General features: G+C 37.6%; 1 protein-coding gene across 4 annotated transcripts in view; it reads right to left on the bottom strand.

Moving 5' to 3' along the window:
* Nucleotides 1–9,516: 9,516 nt before the first annotated feature.
* Nucleotides 9,517–23,850, bottom strand: part of eIF2Bgamma (eukaryotic translation initiation factor 2B subunit gamma) — a 66,744-nt gene continuing 52,410 nt past the window's right edge. For all 4 annotated transcript variants that reach the window (XM_083115605.1, XM_083115608.1, XM_083115606.1 and 1 more), the window contains exons 10-11: nt 18,915–19,018; nt 9,517–9,629 (exon numbers count right to left, since the gene is read on the bottom strand). In XM_083115605.1, the coding sequence (XP_082971731.1) occupies nt 9,577–9,629; nt 18,915–19,018 (157 nt within the window). In that variant the 3' untranslated portion in view covers nt 9,517–9,576. The remainder of the gene's footprint in view (nt 9,630–18,914; nt 19,019–23,850) is intronic.

The following is a 23,850-nucleotide window of genomic DNA, read 5'->3' as shown; positions in this document are numbered from 1 at the left end:
TTTTTTAGAGAGAGTAATATTTTTTAATAGTGGTGATAAGATTCCTCTACACTAAATTTCTGAGTGGAAGTATAGTTGGGAGCTGAGAAGACTGCCAGTGCGGGGTGAGGTTCGGGGGTGAACGGGGAGGTAGTGTGGGGAGGGAAGCTTCGACTTGGTGTTCAATTTTTCAGTGTTGCCAGACATGCAGAAGTCCCTGTAGGAAAGGGTGAGAAGGGTGAGAATCTGATAATGGAATCGGGACTTACAGTGTGAGGTGCTGTCTGGCGTTCGGAAAAGTTCGGAACCATTCTTGAACCTCCACGGATGATGTCAGCCACGGGACATCTCAAAGACCAGCAACGGCATAGGAATTCACACTTCTTCCGTGTTTCCGAAATGAATTTGTTTTAAAAATCGAATGAATGTTCTGGCGTGTGTGTAAGTAAATGTATATGTATAGAGCAGACTATATCTAGTAAACTGGGTCGCTGAAGGTTAACTATCAATAGAATTAACATGCAACGAAAAGAGGGAAAGCCGACTCGGGGGTTGAGCAAAGGTTTATTCAGATTTTTTTTTTATTTGAGGGGTGTAAGGTTGTGTTTGTGTGTGTGAAAAAGTATACTTAGAGCTAAAATGACCATAAATTTGTCCTTTTATAAAAATTGTGTGGGGTGTTAGCATGGACGTCCGCAGGATTCTTTCCAGGGAGGGGCAAGCAAGGTATTTTTTTCCAGGGAGGGGCAAAGGACATATTTTCATCTAAAATAGTGATGCCCCTTCAAAAAACACTGTTTCAGTCTGAAATTATCATGTTTCTTCAACGAATTTATAATAATGAACATAAATTACTGTGATTGAAATTAAATTATGTGTGAATTATATAATTTTTATGTACACATTCATTTTCAAGGGGGGGGACCGTGGCCCCTTCTTGCCCCCCCCCTTGCAGACGCCCATGGGTGTTAGGGCGTAGTTGGTGGATAAATCAATGGGGCCGAGACATTACAACTTCATGTTCCATAATCCGAAAGTTGGAGAAAAGCGATGCTACATACCAAAATGTAAATACAAACGAGGGAGAAAATGTACTACCCTGCATAAGTTAAAATTAATTGATCCATGTCCAGGAAAGAAGCATTAACAAGACGCTAGGAAATACACAAAAAGCACGCACACACCTTTACTTTCTTAGTCACGTTGGAAGCAGATTGCTTTGATTTGTGAAGTTTTACTCCATTATTAGTATTGCTTTCACTTGTTACTATGTAATATGTTCCATTCATTTGCAATGCGTTCTCGTACCATGCCTTTTTTATTTATGTCGCTGCCACCCTGAAGGGAAGACGAGCTGGTTGCACACGGCGACAACAGGCAGGTCAGTTTCGCATTCCTCAGCCTTGCAGTCTTCTCAGCTCCCAACTGTACTGCCTCTTCTTGGCCCCCGTGTGCATGCCTATGATCACATGCTATGTGGGACATAAAAGACACTCAAAACTTCACGAATCGTATGTTTCGCATATATATTTCTATTCTCACGTTAAACTACGCTGCCACTACTTTTTTAGCATGTAATGTCTTTATTTAACGTAAAGGAGCATATTTTTCAAACATGAGTGTGCGACAACTATATAACTTGCACAATGTTGAATGAAAGTATAGTATCCCTTCTACATTCTTGAATCCATTATTGCATAGACAGGAATTCGAATGTTTAATTCTTGAGCTCCAACAGTGATGTCAGACAAGTGAGATTTGTTGTGTCTCCTTGCCATGACTTACCTCAATGCACAACATAATAACCTAGAATGCATAGTACGTTCAGACCACCTCTTTTCCTCTATGCAACACTTTATCCAGACCACATTCAGCAGGATTCGAACATTGTACCACTTCTTCCAGCTATCAAATGTCCACCTTCATACGAATATACAAGCCAGAACATTCTGCAACCGCATAGGTAAAAACCTTTTCGTCCAGCAATACTTCTCATTGTATGCAACGAGTCACCAGTGCATCAACCTGGCGTTCCATGTATATGCAGACTCAAGCCTCGTGAAAGACTTGTGGTTTATTCAGCTGCAGCAATTTTCTTTCATTGCAGAATATTGTAAAGGACCAGAGAATGCAGTGGCTGATACGCTCAGTCGCAGCTTCCCAAATACAACAAAAATGGAATTTAAGATAAATGAAGTTGCGTCTTTGCCATTATGTAAACCATTTGTGCCTAAAGATGAATTACTGTATTTACAATGAGAAGATCCTTATCTGAAGCCAATACTTATGCATTTGCAAGGATCTGCTCATAGAACAGAGAACGAGAATGTGCCTTTATATCGTGATGTTCAATATGCAAGAGATTTTCATGGCCAATCTAAACTGAGGATTTGTGTTCCTATTAAGTAGATAGGAAAGGTGTATTGAGTGATTCCCATGATAACTCAGGTCGTTTTGGAATAGCAAAACTTTGGCTTCAATTTACCAAACATTTTTCTGGAAGGAAATTAAATCTGACGTTAAGGCTCACATTAAAAATTGTGAGATTTGCAAAAACACTAAACTTGACAAACATCCCTCGAAATTCGTAGCCAAGTCACATGTTACAGATAGACCAGGATATTTACTGTTTCTGGACTTGCAGGTCCCTTTTGCTTAAGGTCCCAAAAAAGAAAGATTTTGATTTACAATTTTAGATGCTGCATCAAGATATTTGGTTGCCTACCCCGTAGTTAATAGTAAAGCCAAAACTATTGTTAATAAATTAGTTAAAATACGATAGGTCACACTAAAAGTTTTTAGACACCTGCAAGTAAAACACTGGAGACCAAAAGTATGAATTCTATAATTTTTCAAAGTATTCTCCATGACAGTTGATACACTTGTTCATCCGCTCAAACCAAGTGTGAAAGCACTGGGACCACACATCTGCAGGCACCTCTTGAATGCACTGAACGAAGGCGGTGACTGCCTCCTCGGAAGTAGGAAATGAAGAACCTCGTGATGTATCCTTGATTTTAGGGAACAGGAAAAAATCACAAGGGGCTGGGTCGGGACTGTAAGGAGGATGAGTCATTTCTTCGATGTTGGAGGCTTTGAAGAATTCAATTGTTCGTACTGCTGTATGGCTGCGCACATTGTCTTGATGCAAAATAATGCGACTTCGTGGGCGTTTTTCACGAACTTTCCGTACGATCTCCGGTAAACAAACCGTAGTGTACCATTCAGCATTAACGGTCCGACGTCCCTGTAGCGGCACTGTTGCAATATGGCCCGTCCGACTGAAGAGAGTAGCAACCATTTGTTTGCCAACACTTCCTCCCTTCCTGACTTTTGTTGGTGGGTCTTCATCTGGGAAGATCCACTACGTCGACTGTTGTTTGCTCTCGGGTTCATAACAGTACACCCAAGTTTCGTCACCTGTTACGATGTCATACACTGCATTTGATTGTCCTTGGTTAAATTTGTCCAGCATTTTCATGCACCATGTGACCCATGCCTGCTTTTACTCCTGAGTAAGATGGTGTGGGATCCATCTGGCACAGAGCTTCCTGACACCAAGGCGGTCATGCAGGATCGTTTGAACCTGACTCATACCAATACCCAGTGTTGCACTAATAACTGCATATGTCACCCGGTTATCCTCCTCTATCATGCGACGCACTCTGTCGACGTTTTCTTGAGAAGTTACTGTCACAGGACGACCATCACGTAATTCATCACTGAGTTTCTGACGTCCACGTCGAAATTCTAAAAACCAATTAAACACAGTCGCACGGCATGGGACTTCCTCCTGAAATGCATTTCGCAGCCTTTCATAACATTGCTGCTGCGTTAAATCTGCTCGAAAATCGTAAAAAATCATTGCTCTGAAGTGCTGCCGTGTTAAATCCATTTTACTGTACACACACGACAATAATTGACAAATTTTTGGCACACAACAATTAACAACTATAAATTCTGCAGCATTACCACACTTCACAGACTACTAACTTCAACATATCCTAGAGAGAATGTATTGCTGCAATCAGTGTTGCCGCATCTAAAAACTTTTAGTGTCACCCACGTATATTTTATCCACTTGGGTGTCCTTTGGCATGTCATAACTGATAATGGTCCACAATTTAGATCAAAATTATTTTAGGATGCAATGATAATGTGGAATGTGGAAGCTTCTTTATTCTGGCATATCATCCATGCTCAAACTTGGTCGAAAGGTACCATGAGTTGTTGAATAGGTTGACGAGAAACCATGCCAGGTGGCAAGAGTTCATTGAACAAGCATCTCATCTGCTTAATCATTCCATTTTGTCACAGACAGGTATTTCACCTCCTGAATTAAGAGCAACAAAATTGTGAATTGTCTGTTCATGTGCAGATTTGCATCGACTGCATACATCAAAATAGCATTGACCACCAAACTTCCATTTATAACACCATTAAGCCTTGTTTCCATGATATGAAAAACTCAATATGCTGACCAAGGCAGAAATTTATTGTATTTTAAAACATAAACTAAATGTAACGTTTCAACCTTCTAGCAAGGTCTTCTTCAGACTGTGCACCAAGTACAAATGAAACAAGGTACAAAACAGCAAGATATATATATATATATACACAAAAATCACTCCCCTCCAGACACAAGATTATTAAAAAGTTGTTTTCTCTGGAACATTCCAGCAGGTGGCCTTCCCTTGTCAACTGTACTTTCACCTGACAGGCGATTTAGCTAAACATTTCCTATCATCTGGAAAGTGGTTGGACTCTTTATCTCAGTCTCTTCTTCCTTTCTTTCTTCATTCCTCTTCGTTCATCTCTGCTCTTTTGCTCTTGTACTTTCCACTCTTTCTAACACCTTCTTCCATTCTTTGTTTATATTCAGCACCCATTCCAGTTCATTGTGTCTTCTTCTCCTTTCTTTTCTATTTCCTTGGCCTCCTTCCATTTTCTCACTAGTATTCTCTTCTCCCTTCCTATCTGCTTAGCCTCATCCCACTCTATGTCATGTCCTGTTTATCTCGTGTGTTTAAATATTGCATTTCTCTCTCTATTAAGTCGTACATCATCCCTATGTTGTTTCAAGCTGTCTTTCAGCCTCTTTTTCGTTTCTCCTATGTACACACTCTGATATTCTTTACACTTCACCCTGTAGATAATCCCTTCCTCTTCTCTGTTTTCCTTTTTCTTATTTGCATTCTTCGCTATTCTCAAGATGCTTTGCCCTCCCTTACTGTAAGTTTTAATGTCCACTTTTCTAAGCACTTTGCATATCTTTTCTGTGGTCTTCCCCATACTCCTTATTCCAAACCACCTCTCTTTTTCTTTCTTCATCTTCTCCTCTGCCACTTTTCTTCCCTCTTCTGTTTATGTCCAGTCTATCCTCCATGTTTTGGAAGCATATTCCGACATAATGTATTGACCTGTCTGACTCATATGGCATTGTTCTTCTAGTACGATGAGAAATTGTTACTTATTAATGAGTTTCAATTATTGACAGTGGTTTGTGTAAACAATACAAAGGAATACTTTACATCAGAGATATTTTAACATTCTCCCCCAATACTTTGTGACGTCACCTCATCAGAAGGCAAAGTTTGTGAGGTTTGAGATGCGGATGTGCACAGAAGGAAGTATGGTAGCAATTTCCTCCCTGCTACCATCCACATATTTAAAATTCACAAATCTGTGTCCCTTCAGATGAATATAAATTAACAATGTAATATATTGAGGCTGAAGGCAAGATGATGTGTCTAAGGAAAGATACAGGGGGTGGACATATTAATGGAAAAACATCGCTAAGGGAAGGGTAATTCATTCTGAGTTGGCAGCACTGAACCGTCATGCATTGCAATGGTAATTTGTTATCAACATGTTTGTCGATTCCATGTAGTGCCTGAATCAGTGCAGTACAAACTTTCAAGTGCAATGGTTCCAAAGTAAAGTTATAAAATGGGAGACCTATTGGATTTCCAAAGAGGGTGTCAGTAACAAAGCATGTCACTACTTGGTGTGGCAAGAGGGACAGTATCGAAGCAGCATACATAAATCGTGACAAGACAACATCAGTGAAGAGAAATAGTGGATGAAAGCCAACCCTAGGTGACAGGGATCAACGAACATTAAAGAGGATTGTCACAAAGAACCACAAAACTACAGCAGCAAAAGTGAAGGCAGAACTCAATCAACATCTGGCAGATCCTGTTTCTACAAAAACAGTCTGATGGGAGCTTCATAAACTCAACATTACGGGTTGAGCTGCCATTCCTAAACCTTGATTACAGTCATCAACAGCAGTGCATGAGAAAGTGGTTCCATGATCAAGAAACATGGACCTGTGGTGAATGGAAAAAAGGTAATATGCTCAAACGAGTCTTCTTTCTCGTTGTTTCCAACAACAGGGCATGTGTATGCATGACGAATGCTTAAAGAGGCGTACTTTCCAGACTGCCTGCATCCTGTCAGACATGGAGTCAGATCTGTGATGGTTTGGGCAGTGATTTCCTGGCATTCTGTTGGCTCCATCATTCCTCCGCAAGATAAAATTACAGCCAGTAACTACGTGGACATTTTAGGTGACCAGCTGCATTGTATGGCATAGCTGTGGTTCTCCAACAAGTATGCACATTTTCAAGATGTTAATACGCCTATTCACACTGCCACAGCTGTTCAGTCTTGGTTTACAGGATGAACTTACATTCCTGGCCAGCGCAATCACCAGACATCAACATCATTGAACCACTGTGGTGAGTCTTAGAGGATCTAGCATGATGCAGATTTCCTCCACCCTCATCTCTGCAGCAACTGTGTGATGTACTTCTGGAAGAACGGTACAATATTCCACTGGAGAATATTCATGGCTTGTGCGACTCAATTCCACCACAAATCCAAGCTGTCCTAAATGCTAAAGGTGGTCCCATGCCATATTAAGAGGGCACTGTATAACTTTTTCAAGTGTTTCCATTAATCTGTCCACCTCCTGTATCTCTTGTTCTGTATACATAAATATTTGAACATTGTTATTAATATCAAATCCAAGATAAATTGTGACACATATCAAAATGATAGTTTATGGGTGTAATAGGAAACCAAATGTAATTTTCATTGCTTGAGTAGTTATGGATATATCAATAAGTCACCATTACGTCAACTTTGGTCATCATTTGTTTCACTCCTGTGGATATAAATTACAACACTTTGTTAAAAGTTTTAACACTTGCAGCATCACTGCACAAATTTTATTTGATTTCATTTTCTAGCACCGTGGTGTGTTTGGAAAGAATGAGAATGGGGAAGTGTAAGCGACAGCATGAGCTGGAAAGCAGAGTGGTGCAAGGGCATGTGGTAGAGAGGTGAATGGTTGAAGTTTTGGGGGAAAGGAAAAGATGACAGTGAGGGAGTTCGATTAGAGACAGAAATGAGAGAGAATCAAGGAGAGGAGAAGGTCCTCACAAAACCGAGGTAAATCCTAGCCAACCTAAGCCCCGCGACAGGTTAAGTTTGCAGCAGGTTTTCTGTATTAATCCACGCAGGAATGACGGTCAGCATCTCCCTTGCCAGTCTTGCCTCAACCGTCGAGATGTTCATATCGCAGACATTGAGAAAATCGGCAGTATTGCAGCGGAACTATATTCTGCGTGCACGTCTGGGTCTATATATACGAAAAGTTACTGCAATCTTAACCTGTCGCGGGGCTTAGAACCCAAAATTGTATCTGTCTGTGGTAGTATTAGTACATTGTTACTATGGGAATAAATAGGTATTTTATAAATTCATTGGCATTTATTCATTTCTTTTACCAAGGATGAACAGCCGTTGAACACATCCCCATTAACATAAATTACCTCTAGCAGCCCTTCCGAATTTCTAGGAAGGTGACGAATATAAATTGAAATCAAATGTTGACTGGAAAGATAAGGAGCATACAAACTGAGAACATTTCTATCACATGTGTACAATTCTTTGTAGGCCACTAAATTTCATATTTTCAGCTGCAGTTCTTTACGAGTTATTGATAGGATTCTTGAACTTACATTATTTTCCTTGTATTGAGTGAAAAAATATTGTCGTATAATATTTTTTATTCAGTTACAGACACTTTTGAGGCCATTACGAGGGCCACTATTTATATTTTGAGCCTAACAATGAAAAAACAGGAATTTGGCATTGAAAACTGCTTCATTGTTTTTCGAAGTATTCTCCTTTATGGTCAATACACTTTTGCATTCGTTCGAACAATTTGTCAAAGCAGTTTTTCCAATCTTCTTGAGACACCTCCATAATATGGTTTTTGAACGCATCTTCCGCCGACGAAAATCGTTGTCCACGCAATTTATTCGTGACATTCGGGAACAAAAAGAAGTCATTGGGTGCCAAATCAGGACTGTACGGCGGATGACCCATCAATTCGATTTTTTGACTGTTCATAAAGTCGATTGTTAGACGAAATGTGTGACAGCTGGCATTGTCTTGATGATGATCCGACGGCGTTTGTTTGTTTTCCGTATTTGACCGAAGACCTCTGGCAAACAAATTGTTGTGTACCATTCAGAGTTGACCGTTCTACGTTCCTCTAAAGGCACAGTTGCCACATGACCAGTTTTCCCGAAAAAACAGGCGACCATTTGTTTCGATGTGCTTCGAGCGCGAACAACTTTTGTTGGATTGGGTTCATCTTGAAACACCCATACAGTCGACTGCTGTTTACGTTCCGGCTCATATGCATATATCCATGATTCGTCACCTGTTACAATCTTATATACATCTTTTGAAGCACCATGATTGTATTTATTGAGCATTTGTTTGCACCAATTGACGCGAGCGTCTTTTTGAGTTTTTGTCAAATTGTGTGGGATCCAACGAGAACATACCTTTCTCACAGCTAAATGATCATGTAATATTTTATATATGCTGGTGGAACTAATGCCTATGGTTGCCTCAATCTCACAGTATGTCACATGACAATCTTGCAGTATCAGGTTTTGCACAGCATCAATGTTTTCTTGAACAACAACTGATTTTGGACGACCTTCGCGAATTTCGTCGGTGAGCGAATGGCGGCCACGATTAAATTCGTTATACCAGTGTTTCACAGTGGCAAAGGATGGGGCTTCATCGCCAAATGTGGAAGTAAGTTGATCGATGCACTCTTGTCTTGATAATCCACGTCGAAAATCGTAAAAAATCATCGCACGAAAATGTTCACGAGTTAATTCCATTTTATTGTTGTCGCGCAATCTCCAAGGCAACATAAACAACACAAATGAAGCTATTGACAAAACATTTGAAGTACGTTATGGTCAATAATGCCAGATGATTCCGTGCAAACGTCAAATCGCGCCTAATTTCAATCAGTGTTGCCAAGGCTCAAAATATAAATAGTGACCCTCGTACAACCTCTACGTACGATTGTATGAGTAATACTTAATATCACAAAAGAGAGTATGCTTTTAGGCATCAATCCAACTCCAATTATGAGAGTTTCTCCAAACATAGTATGAGAAAATCTTTCCATCCACATAAAACAATAATCTTAAGAAATCATGAAAACTGTTATTTATTTACAGCTCGATAATATTACAAAAATAGATCAGCATTAATTCATATTTCCATTAATCTGTCAACATCTGTAAGGAATTCATTTCCATACTTCCCTGCAATAAAAGAAAATGCAGTGTTTTATATACATGGTAGTATTTTGAAATTCTAATCACAAACACATTTACTGAAATACAGAGCATTGAAAAAGTTCCTGCTCTCGAAGTTGCTACTGGGGAAATTTCAATGGATGAGTTGCAGAACTGGTTTGTATTATTTTTATAACAGTGCATCTGTGTGAATTATGCCATAACAGTTGGGAGACAATAACCTTTAAGTATGTCTAGCAGATCACTTTTTTGGACGACATTTGAGTGTAAATCTTATGAAAGATGTGTAAACACACATCTATTTTGTGATGATCTGATTACAGGTAAATGTTTAGTGTATGATCTTAGGTGATGATTTTTTTACTTTGTTCATGATGAACAATAAAGATGAAGATTGGTAATGCTCTAATTAATTGAAAATACAAAATGTTCGTGTGGGATTTCATTCATGAGATTCAACAGCATTTTCCTCATCTATGAAAATTGGTAAGAAGTTTGTCACAAGTTGGGGCATTTCTTGGATTCACACATTAAGCTTTAAAGCTAGTCAAAATATGTTCACATCGAATTAAAATTGTCCACAGAAATGTGGGAAATACTGTACAACTTTATTAAAAATAAATTAATTAATTAATAAAAATATCGCCATCTTATGAGACAGATCAGAAAGAACTGGGCCTCTGTGTGGGAGTAAAAAATACAAGAAACATTGAAGAAAAAAGTGCACTTATCAAACACAGTGTATTGACAAATGGCATAATGTATTATGTCATTGTGTGTACTGTCTTCAGAGATTATAGAATTCTTGGATTAAAAAATATTTTCATGTACTTAAAGTTACATGTAATAAATAAGTTCTATCCATTGTGTTAGTAAGTTTAATAAAATATAAGCAAGAAGTTCACAAACTTTGAGTATGGGGGACTTTCTGAACACCCTGTATGTTAAATACATATGCTGACAATGCCATTATTTTATATTGGTTGGTAGTAAAAGTTCTTATGCTTAGTTCACCAAAATTTTGCTAAATTTTAAGGACAAAATTAATGAACTTAAGACTGCACTAACATCTCCAACCATTCTTCCATTCTTTGTTAAGACAGAGGGACCTTTTACATCATCCATATATGTATTTACCTTGACTGTATCAGCCTGGTAGTCACAGGCAATATGGAGGAAACACGTTAGCATTTTATTCTTTTAAAAACACAGTTGTGCACACACAGTTTGCTTTGGCGATGTGCATTTCATCATGAGCAGATCAATGGTAAATAACTTTTCAGGGTAACAATGTAAAAAAAAACTGTGTACATACCTTTTCATTGTGCCTCGTGGCATAATTTTCTTCTCTATTGCCCTAAAGTGCTATACAGTTTTGCATCATTCCTTCTGTATATACCTGTTAACTATTTTCATCAAGATATCCTGAGTTCGATTGGGAATGTTTATAACACATATGTACGTTCTATACATCCGGCACCAGTGGCATGCCCAGGATTTTTGAAAGGGAGGTGTTATGTATACTTTTTCTTGGTAGTCAGCCCTCATTTTGTCATATTTTCCTACCTTTGACATTCTTTTCTTAGGAATACTGGGTCAAAGAGGGGGGGGGGGGTTATAAGCCCACCACACCACCCCCCTTGGGCATGCCACTGTCTGGCAGTCCATTAACAAAAAACGTTGAACAGAAAATATCATGCTTTGCACTTACTACAAGCTATTAAAACATGTATTTCTGATCCTGCACAACTAATTGCAAATTATAACATCTTACACAGTACATATCATTAAGTATTCATTATGGTGTACCCTTTGTTACTTCGTTGCAATTTTGTATCCCAATACAAACAATCGCTAAGATTTACAAGGTTTCCATTTACACATTTCATTTTAGAATAGCACTGTTTTTTTATACTCAAATTCAACATTACTAGTTTGGGACAAATTAAACAAATAAATTCCCTTTTTCAATTAGCATTATAAAACTGGATTATCTCTCCAGCATAGTTTTGCGATCACCTCACAAGTTTCATCTACTTTTGAAAGCCATGTTGGAGACTTCAAAACAGCCTTTAATCTCAACCAATCAGAATTCAAATCCAGGTATGGAAATGAAATCAGAGTGCAACATATTTAGGAGGGCATTAGATGATGTCTTGTTAAAATTGTGTGAAAAGAAAAGTTTAAAGGTCACCTTACACATGCTTTAACCTCTTGGATGACCTGGGCATTATACCACAATTTCTCTAACATTTTGTTAAAGAGAAAGTGATGAAACACACCATTGGAATAATTTTCATGTTTATTTTAGTTGTGCTGTATTTTTTAAAGTGTAGAAGAAATTTTACTACCAATCAAGGTACGAAAATATCAGAAAAGAATATCCCGAAATATGAATAATACAATAATGACAGACAAAATGTTTCATAATTAGACATAAGCGAGTTAGCTCTTTCCGTGAAACTTACTTGTAGGTTCCTGTCATTTCCCTGTGTGCTGCTAGGAGGCAGTTCATCTGCTGCATGTGCTGGGTTTAAGTCAGGCACATCACATTGGCTCCCACTGTTGCAACAACTTAAACACAGCACATGCAGCAGACAAACTTGCTACACTAGCACTCCTAGCAGCACACAGGGAAACAACAGGAACCGGAAGCGAGACCAGCAGTGAAGCAACAAGTTCCCAAGCAGATGATGGCAGAGGCAACCGAAATTAATAGAATTTCTAAGTTTCGCGGAAAGAGTTAGTAACTCGCTTATGTCTAATTATTATCAACCACGTCTTTTATTCCTCAAATATAAATAAAATGTTTCATGCAATAAATAATAATATTCAGTCTAAATAAACTCTATATATAAACAAATACTTTATTTTCATAGGGAGGGGAATGTATCTGAAATGAAGAGCTATATGTTTAGGTGAGCATAGAGGAATTTGACCTCTGAAAAGGTCTGGAGTTTTTCACAAAATTAAACACAACATAAGCGAAGTTAAAAATATCACCACTTTCTGCATGTTTAACATTAGCCAAACAGAATGTGATTAAACCCTGAGAAAATTTTCTTGAGAAGATTGAAGAAACTCCTGACAAAAAACCTAATAGATTCACACTATTACATTAAAAGTATTTGGTTAGTATTTTCAGACTTACAAGAGCAGTAATTACAGTGGAACCTCGATTTTATGTTTTTCAAGGAATTAAGCTGGAAAAACTTAAAATGCACGAAAATTTTATAAAATTTTGTTACACTGGGACCTTTAAGATTTAATGTATAATGCAGAAATGTAAAATCCAGCATCATAAAATCCGAGTTACATTGTAGTTTGCCTGATGTCAACTTTCTTCCATTCTGCAAAGACGTCAACTTGCTACAGTTGCTACACGATTGTTGAGAGCGTCGGACGTGAAGTTGTGTTTGTGAGGTGCGTTACGAAAATGGACTGGCAAAAGTTTGAACAACGTTGTGCCATCAAATTTTGTGTTAAGCTTGGCGAATCCGCCACTGTGACTTATCAAAAGTTACAAAGAGCTTATGGAGAACATGCACTATCTAGGGCACAAGTGTCCAGATGGCAGAAGTCCTTTTTAGAAGGCCGAGAACAAGTGGAAGACAAACCTCGTGCGGGAAGACCTTCAGCCTCAAAAATGGATGGCAATGCTGAAAGAGTGAGGTCTCTTGTGAGGTCAGATCGTCGATTGACGGTGAGAATGATCAGTAGTGAGTTAAATTTGAACGTGTGTACCGAATGAAGTCCTTGCAAGACCCAGGAAAAGGGTTGCACGTGTGCGACCAGACATTGCACACACTTGGATGCTGCACCACGACAATGCAGCATGTCACACGGCAGTCTCCATCAATGAATTTTTGTCAAAAAAAAGCATTCCTGTGGTTCCTCAGCCCCCTTATTCGCCGGATCTCAGTCCCTGCAACTCTTTTTATTCCCCTTGATCAAAAACCACTTAAAGGATGCCATTTTGATACAGAAGAGCGTAACCTATAAGCTAAAAGGTATTCCAGCAGAAGCCTTCCAGCACTGCTACGAACAGTGGAAACAACGCCTCCATCGCTGTGTAGCTGCCCAAGGGAACTAATTTGAAGAGGATAACCTTGATTTGTAAAAATAATAAAATTCATCGTTTACAGAAAATCAGTCTCTTACTTTCCTAACAGACCACGTACATAACATTCTATAGAAAACGTTCGGATAAATTTCAAAATCATCAATTTTTCAAAGTTTATCTCCCATGTTTAGCACTCCATTTTAGATTTCCTGACATTCAGAGGAAGAGTAACTAAATGGTATGTCATTTCTATGTTTTTATTCTGTCCTCCTGTCTTAATATAATGTTGAAAAATAAAAAAAAATAAAAAGTAATAATGACTGAAAAATTTACAATTTTTGAGTTTTTCATCCTCCTTTACTCAAATTTGCAAATAAGGTAAATATTTGAGCTGGGCATTTGTACATTTACAGATGATGCCGGCTTCCACAAGAATAACAAGAAATGAATAACAAGTACATATATTGCCACCAGACGATAAGCTGCACAGCTTTTTTTCTTTTTGTTATGAACTTGTCACCCATCAAACCATGCCAATTTTAACAAAGAAAACAATATGCATCACATCAAGCAGCAAAAATAACAGCTTCCTTCATACAATTCCTACAAGAACATGCAAGAGCTGAAATGCTCATGCATCCCCATAATTGATTTCTTCTGAGTAATTCTAAAGTGATGAAATATGAACAATAGTACTGGAGGCATTATGGAATTTAATGTTCATTAACCAAACACATGCACTTTCACATACACACACGCAATACACGCACACAACGTCAAACCGGTCAAGTACTTAAAATATATAATGGTGTTTCCAATCTAATAAAAACTTTGTCTTTGTCCTTCCGTGATAGAAATAGTGCTTAATTAATACAATTGGCAACATTAGTTACTAACTAGCCAATGAAAATGCAATGAAATAAAAGAAGCAACCATTACATCATGCTATATTGCCACATTAACGTCCCTGTCGAACGGTATGAACCGTGAGCTGGAGCACTATTAAATTGTTTTCAATTATGTTTGCGTGAGTTTGTCCATGAATGGAATGACAATTGGCAACAATGGCGAAGGTTGGCAAGCAGCGTAGAAAATGTGATGCTAAGAGGGAGGGAGACAAAACGAAAAATTGGGATCTGTGCCACGGCAGAGACTGGTGTGTTGGCCTCTATCTCAAGGGTATCCTCTGAGCTCCCTTTTGTATATTTTATTTCTAAATGATATAGAATATCTTGTAAAGTACTCGAAGTGTATTTTTTATGCTGATGACTTCAAGCTGTATGCAGAGATTAATGATGTAAATGACCATAATAAACTACAAATGGATATAAATGTAATAAAGAAGTGGTTAGATGATAATCAACTCTATTAACTTGACAAAGTCTGTCGCAATGACCTTCTCACACAAGAAACAGCAGTCCTGCTACAATTAATTATAACATAGAGAATGTGAATCTAAGTCTTGTAGAAGATGTTAAGGATAATGGAGTTTTTCTTGACAGGAAGCTTAACTTTAAGGTGCATCTTCATCATATGGTGTCAACATGTAAGAAAATGACAGCTTGAGTCATAAACAAATGGCAAGGACTGACCAACTTTCAGCTTCTTTTATTTATGTACACATACATGGCATTTGTCAGACCAATTCTAGAATCCAGTACTGTGACATAGAATTTTTCCTGTGGTATTGGATAAAGTGACATAATTGAGAATATATAAAAAAAATTCTTTCCTACTCATAATTTAGATTTAAATTGTTTAAATTATTTTATAGTTATACCAATCTATTGAATAAATTAAAATTTGAATCCCTTTCATCAACAAGAGAAAGAAATGACCACAAATTTGTTGCAAAAATCTTAGAAGGTTCTTACTCTGTCCCAACGCTTTTATCCAGTATATCTATTCGAGTTACGCCATATCGTGTAAGAAGGAAAGTGTCGTTATTAGCAACATGTAAATTATAAAAACAATGATTTTCTAAACTCTATAGTCACCGATCCTAAAGATCAATTGTACTTTAAAGTTTTCATCAGGTATATTTGAATGTATTTATCTGTATATTTTAATGTACTTTTTAATGTATTTAGTATTTCTCTTTCACATTTACATTTTACCATCAAATCTTGTATTAGAAATTTGTAAGTTATATATCTTTACATGTATAACTACTGCTGTACTAAGGCTCGTCAGCTGTTTCTGAGCAGGATAATATCAGCATAAATAAATAAATAATAAGTGGCTTATAAAAGTGCCTTTGTTGAATGAACATTCCTACAATAACCAGACTGAATGAAGTTGCATTTAAATTGCAAAAAAAAATATTCTGAAGATTCCAGAGGATAGTATCAAGTGATACAATTACAATGGCTGTCACCTCATTAGTTTATATTTTCTAGGGATGGGACCGATTAATTGGTACTCTATCGGTATTGGCCGATATAGGCATATCGGTTTATCGGTAAAATTACCGATTATTTTACCGATCCGATATATCGATAAATATCTGATAGTTTAGTGCAAAATTCTGCCATTTTTGTTGTAATATTTATGGATAATCTCCATGCCCTACTTTTTAAAAAAGTAAGTGTTTAAATATGCAATTTCTCTTGCCCTGCAGTCATTTTGAAACACATTTTTTAAGGAGGTCAACGAACCTTTCAGGTTCTTCCAGGACCATTTCTAATTTTATATCCATGAGAGAATATCAGTTATCAGTATCGGTAAACTTTATATCGGTACTTTATTGGTATCGGCCAAAATTTCATATCGTCCCATCCCTAATTAGTGTTAAAGGAAGAAGGACAAGAAGAAAATTGATATTTTTTTCACAAATTTCACATACTGTATCTACCTCAATAGACTGAAGTGAATGAAAAAATGTATATAGTGGTGGTACATTCCTACATCCATGCAATCTCTCACTGATATCAGACTCATATTTCTTGAGTAACAAGATAATAACCTTATATAAAGAGGCAGTGTTGCCAGCTTCGGGACAATGTCCGGAATTTCACTTCTAGCATTGACCCTATGGTAGCTGGATGGACCAAATTTGGAGGAAAGTACGACAGGAGACCACTCTATGAGGATATGTAATGCTCATGCTGTAACTTTGAAAAAATCTCGGAAATTACAGCGTTCTGAATTTTGCATAACTCGAAGATTTTGAATTTTTGGGCCTTTTCCCCATGATTTCCCTTTGGACTCTTAATTTTCAGTTTAAATGTTACTTAAAATGTTGCTCTTTACTTATTCTTACATTTAGAATTTAAATTTTTCAAAAAGATTGAGTCCTTTATCTTCAATTTATTCCATAGTAACAAAAGGGGAAACAAAGGGCTTTTATAAACGGCGTTTGTTAATAATAAATGGTTTGATTGATTGAGTTGGTGTTTTAAGTCCACTTTATGCACAGTAAAGCTAATCGGGACTGGAACTACAGTTTAAAGTGGGATCCGAAACACTATGTGCCTCCACTGGGTATCGAACCCAGGAAATAGTAACAATGGATATATTGTTTTGTTATTAAAGTATGTTATACCTTCATATGTATACTAATGAACAAAAAAATACAGAACTGAAATATAGTGTATAGTTTTCAAGAAATGGTATGTTAAATGCTGCCGTGTGCTAACACGTGGTCAGGGCAAAGTTTGAACCTTCGGCTTTTGCCCCAACAGCCCCCCCTTAATCCTAAATTGTCGGACGTTGATTAAAAAGTTGCTTTTTACTCATTCTTGCTTGTAGAATTATTTTTTTTTAAAATTATACACTTTTTATAAAATCTATCCCATAATAATATGGTTGTACCGAAGGCACATGAAGGGAAAATAAGGACTTTTCAAATTTTGCTTGTTAATAGTAGTAGCAATGGATGTATTGTTTTGGAATTCAAGTACGTCATACCTTCATATGTATACTAAAGATTGATTGATTGATTGATTTAATTTATTTTACTTCGCGTTTTGTGCCTCTTGGCTAATTTACAAAGATTTTGATGAGTGATGAAATGAAATTGATGAATGGACATTCACAAACAACCAAGTCCGAGCAGAATTCGAACCCGGGACCCTTGGCATCGTAGCGCGATGTGCTAACCACTCGGGTATACTAAAGATAAAAGAAGACAGAACTGAAATATCATCTGTAGTTCTCAAGAAATGGCACGTGAATTGCTGACATGCTGATGGTCGATATAACGACATGAAAGCTACCATACTCAAAGTTATTTTTAAAATTGTCTGTCCCCTTTGGACCAGAGTAAGTGACTAGAAGGGATATATACAGTATTGGCACAATTATTGGACTCAATGTAAAAAACAAGCACATTTCCTTGTTTTGAAAGTGTTCTAACTAAATATATTTGATGATTGTTATAACTTCTTATGGGAGTCTTTGACTGTTTGTCTGCTTCGATATAATCTTGTTCACCCACAATCCTTTCCTTTACTGTGTCCCAAGAATAGATGGAAGCATGATTCTTTGCATATTCGCAAAAATGCCTGGAACAATACGTACATTGTTTACCATGCTATTTATGCTATTTTCTTAGGTTATAACAAAGGAAATAATATTAATTCTGGTTGGTGTAAAGGTGTTCTATATTTGTATTTTAGGAGCAACACAATTTCATAAACCACGTTGTTTGAAGTTTAGAAAAAAGAGTGAAAAGGAATTGTACACAATGATTAAAATGGGCTCAAAACGAGCCAAGTACTGACATTACTTGCAGTGTGTATCACAAAACATTAAATCTGTCAAATTTCTCTACATAAAGTGAGTTAATCTGTGTTTAATTTTTTCACCTAATGAGTCCAATAATATGGCCAATACTGTGTATATATATTAATTATTAATACACATTAATCACATTTTGTATTGTGTAGGATTTCATTCCCTTATCTGCAGAATTTCTGTTCCTCGTACTGATGAAAATAAAATAAGTAACTACACGAGAACTTCACAGCACATTGTGTTGAAATATTTTGGCACTTACCAGGTCACTATAAGCAAAATGTAGGACACAATCACATTTATAGTAAATATACTACTAGGAAATATTAGTACATAATGTGGCAATGACACAATTTCAGTTCAAAAAAGATTTTTTAAATGAATTCTTGAGTACAAAATTCCCAAGTTCTAATCAATGGCACTGTGTCATTCCTTCAATTTCCTTCAAATTCCTCCAAGACAGAAGACATAATATTTAAAAAAAAACTTACCATTTTGATGAACAACATGTCGACTTCCCACAAGACAATCACGAAGATCACAATTATTCTCGATTGTAGCATCATCACAAACTATGCACCCTTGAAGAGTTGAACTGCAACAAAAGATAACAAACATACAGGAAATGCAGCAATTTGGTAAGAAATAGCAATGATTATTTACCAAATAAAAGTTTAAAATATTTGGTAATAAATAGACACTGGTAGGCAGTTTGTGTAAAATTTCGTAATTCTACGGTTAAACTTTAGCGGATGGTAATTTCTCTTAGCTCTATGTTTCTATGGATGGGAGGTTTCCAGATGTCTGGTAATAAAATGTGCAGCACTCAAAAAAGAAATCTTTACCTCAAAGAATCATGCTCTTGTGAGAGGGGAAATGTTTGTGTCTCCCCCTTTCCAAAAAAACACAACCAGAAGAAGAAAATTTAAATTTTACAGAAAAAATCCTATTTGGAGAGCTCATGCAATAAACCAAAGTGGATAAAAAAAAGTACTGTTAAATTCCTACAACCATATAAAGTTGATAATCATTCAATAGTTCATTGCAAAAGAAACTGAATTGTATTATGCCCTATAAAAAAGTGACAAGACGACTGAGCTGAGGTGGTCTAGTTGGTAGGGTGTCTTGCTTCCACTTGGGAGTCCTGAGTTCAATTTCCAGAGTGGGTGATTTAAGATCGGAATTTTTCCAGCCTTGTTCCCATGTAAAGTGGCTCTGGGGCTCACCCAGCCTCAAATGAATGGGTGCCGGGGGTAGCCCGGGGGGGGGGGAGGGTTTAAGGTGGGTGGAGCATGGTGCTGATCACATCACCTCCAACATGGCCGAGATTGAGAATGTGTGGGGCATGGTGCTATATGCACAGGGAACTGTACCTTACCTTTTGGCAGGTGCCAATAAGTGCATACCTTCACATACAGTACACTAGTCAATAATGTTCTGTACTATCTGTCACAAACTGGTTTCCATTGTGCACTAAATAGGGGTCATACATGGATGGACAGAAGTTAAAAAAATACATTTTGTTAGGAAAGTTTGTTCATTATATTTTTAACATTTTTTTTAAAAAATCCATGTAAGTAATATTTTCTCAAAAAACATTACCTCTGGTGGTCTGTAAATTCAAGTACCTAGGTTATATAATTAGACCAACAGTCTACTTAGGAATAGTTGCTAACTATATTTTTGCTGATGCATAATGCATTTTAGTGTTTTTTGTGGAAATCTTGAGTAAATTAATATTTTCTTCTTTGGGGGGTGACCTTTAGTCAAGGCACACAAAACTCCACCTCTCTTCTTGCAGGCCAATGAGGCGCTGGGATCTGAACTTACAGCCAGTATACTCCTCTGTAGGGCTGTGTTGTCCTTATTTGTGCTAAGTAGCTCTTTACAGCCTCACCTTTCGAATAGATTTTGTCCTCTGAGACATGTAATAATTTTAGTTACAGTAAGGGGCTGCACTCTATATAATGTGATGGGTGCAAATAAGCCAAGTGACAATGTATCAAAAAAAATAATTCAAATTGAAATTTTCTTCTTCTTTTAATTGCACCTATATGGAGATGGAATGTTAACATTGTTATTCCTCTGTAAGCACTAGCCATTTCATTCAAGATGAAAAAACCTCAACTTTCTGTGATCAATAGTTAACATTCTACGATTTTTTAAAAAATATTTCTGTTCATTTGAAAACCCCATGTTTTAACCTTTGACAGACGAGAGCCTCTCCCACCTGAATAGCCTCTGGAAACGAGCACTTTCCAGGCACACACTTTCCAAACTAGAGGTAAACTACAAAAGAAAAATTGTAGCTTGAGAACCAATTGTTGAATAGAGATGAAATCGGGGGGGGGGGGGATGACAGGGCTTCTAGCAGCGATGAAATTGTACCTCCCAATAACGAAAGTTAATGAAAAGTTTTAGAAAAAATTGTATTCAGCACGCACTTGTGGCTACCACAATAGACCATAGTGAACAACAAATTGTAGTATGCAGCAATTCCTACAACCATGCACAGTTGCCTTGAAAATAGGTTGATACTTTTTGAGGTAAAAAAATGAGAGCAATGTATAAGAGCAGCAGTGTTGCCAGCTTTTGGGGGGAAAATACTGAATTTCACTTCTAGCATCGCTCCTATGGATGCTGGATGCACGACAAAAGGGCTCTCTTTTGCAAATTATGCAAAATTTTGATGTCGTAAATTTTTGATAATTTTTTAAAATTGGGCAAATCCCGCTGGACCCCTAATTATCACACATTGTTAACATTAATTTTTGTTCTCATTATTACATGTAAAACTGAAATACATTTATAAGTTAAAAGTGGTTGTTGAGATTTATTATACACTATTTATAAGATCTATCCCATAATACTTCCAGGGAAAACTAAGACATTCTCATGATGTATGAGGTAATCGCGGTTTTAATATTGTGTATGCGAATTTCATGTTTCCGTATTGTGAATTTGATAGTTTTTTCCAGTCGAACGCACAGCAAACATGCACCAGCATCATTGGATGGAAGAAAATGGAACTACCACTGCCTGGGTAGTGACACACTACCATCTCTGTGTCAGATGCAGTATCCTCAGTGAATGACTGCAGTTGAAATTAATCGGAAAAGAACTATCAAATTCACAATGTGGAAACACAAAATTTCGCATACACAAATTTTCAATTTGCAATTGTTATAAATAGTAACAATGGATATATATTGTTTTGTAATTCGAGTTTGTCATACCTCCACATGTATGAAATGAACAAGAAAGGCTGAACTGAAATATCATATGCAGTTTTAAAGAAATGGCACATTAATTGCTGCCACATGAAGGTAGTAAAGGTTAAACACTGTATCCACCATAACAAAACCAGCTATAGACTAATTATAGAATATTAGTATGGCATGGTAATTTGAACTTGTCATAATGTCATATGTACAGAAATGAACAAATATATATATATCCATAAAGTTTTGGAGAAATGATGTGTGAATTGCTGTCACATGGTATTGGTCCATATATTTACACTCCTGTTCAGCTAATGTGCACACATTTCAACTATTCAACTTTATAAAATGTGCCACTTTATGTGATCAGCAGTGCATCAGAAAGCTTACAGACAGGTTCATACATGGACAAATTATCAGCTTAAAAGTTTGTTAGACCTTGGAAGTGAATCAAAAAAGCATTTTCAAAGAATGGTGAAATTTGATATAAGGTAATGACATGCTGGATTTTTTTTTCTTTTCAATATTACATATTATAAGCAACTCATCCTTACTTATTCCTTGTGGCAATGTTCCTCAAATTTCTCATACACTCTGTATTGAATCATATGCAAGACGTGACGAACAATATGATCCTGTATTTAAATTCAAGGTTTTTTTTACACAAATATATAATAATTAATAATTCCATGTAACTCTTGCAATAAAATATTTGTCTATCAATTTCAATGACTCATTGCCAACATTCACAGAATTGTGCTGATTGACATTCTATCATTATTGAATTAACTCATTACCAAAGTGACAGAATTGATTACAAGGTGATGGCATTAGGCCTGAGGGGGGTTGGTTGGGGGGGCAGACCCATAGGTGAATTTTAAATCAATTTTCTCTCATATTATACTGTATATATATATATATATATATATATATATATATAATGGATAAAAGCAAGGAGGGCCAAAAGGGCTAACTAAAAATCAAAGAAGGTAAAAGGAAACACTCACCGGACAGTAGAAAAATTCAAAATTTTCGCTAATTTCATAGCATCATCGGTGTGAGGAGAAATAGACGGAACCGGAAGTTGGGGCCCTGCAGAGTTGCCAGGTCCCCATCGAAGAAGAAGCGGTGCGTAGAACGAAAAAAAACACTGTTTCGTCACCAGGCTCGTCGTAAACTGTGAGTGTGTAGGATGACTTGGGAGGGGGGCGGGAGGGGGGGTGAGGGTTGGGCATTAAGGCTCGTCGTAAACTGTGTGTGTAGGATGAGTTGGGAGGGGGGGTGGGAGGGGGGGTGAGGGTTGGGCATTACTGGGTGGCCTTGTTCAGGCCAGGTGGAGTGGTTGCACTCATGGCCGATATATAGGCCCTCTCCCATCTTTTGCGAACAGAGGTGTTGGCTGGTTGGGGTAGGAGATGGATGATCGCTACCCGGAAGCAGTCGTTGAAACTGATGTTGTGGTGGTTGGTGTTTGGACGGCGACAGTGAAGTCCAGGTTGTGGGTGGAGGAGCGGTGGTTATTGATGCGGAGGTTGAGGGCCGTTGATGTTTTCCCCAGGTAAAAATCACCACAGATGTTGCAGGTGAGGATGTAGATAAGGTTTGAGGCATGGCAGGTCCCTTTGGGATGGAGGGTAAATTTGCCAGTGGCCGTGTGCACCTGGAGGGTGTGAGAAGTGATGAGAATGGGGCAGGTCTTGCACCTGGGGCGGTTGCATTTATGGGCAGGGGGGTTGGATGTGTGGTGAAGGAGTGTTGTGGACCAGGATGTTTGCCACCATTGATGTCACTTCCCTCTACACCAACATACCTCACTCCCATGGCCTCCGCTCCATAGAATTCTATCTCAATAGCAGACCCAAACCTCACAACCCCAGCACCAACTTCCTGACCCACCTAGCCCACCTTGTCTTCACTTGTAACAACTTCACCTTTGAAAACCAAAATTTCCTACAGATCCGAGGTACAGCCATGGGTACCAGAATGGCCCCATCCTATGCAAACCTCTTCATGGGCCAACTTGAGCAAGAGTTTTTGGCTACCCAACCCCTCCAACCCCTCCTCTGGCTCCGCTTCATCGACGACATCTTCATGCTCTGGACACATGGAAACCATCCTTGTCAGCTTTCCTGGACCAACTTAACCACTTCCATTCCCTCAAATTCACCTGGACGCACTCCCCCAACCAGATCACCTTCCTGGATGT

Source organism: Lepisma saccharinum, chromosome 30 (genome assembly GCF_977018435.1).
Source record: "Lepisma saccharinum chromosome 30, izLepSacc3.1, whole genome shotgun sequence".
NCBI lineage: Eukaryota > Metazoa > Arthropoda > Insecta > Zygentoma > Lepismatidae > Lepisma > Lepisma saccharinum.
The sequence above is the reverse complement of the archived record's forward strand: the minus strand, read 5'-3'. Positions and strand labels throughout refer to the sequence as shown.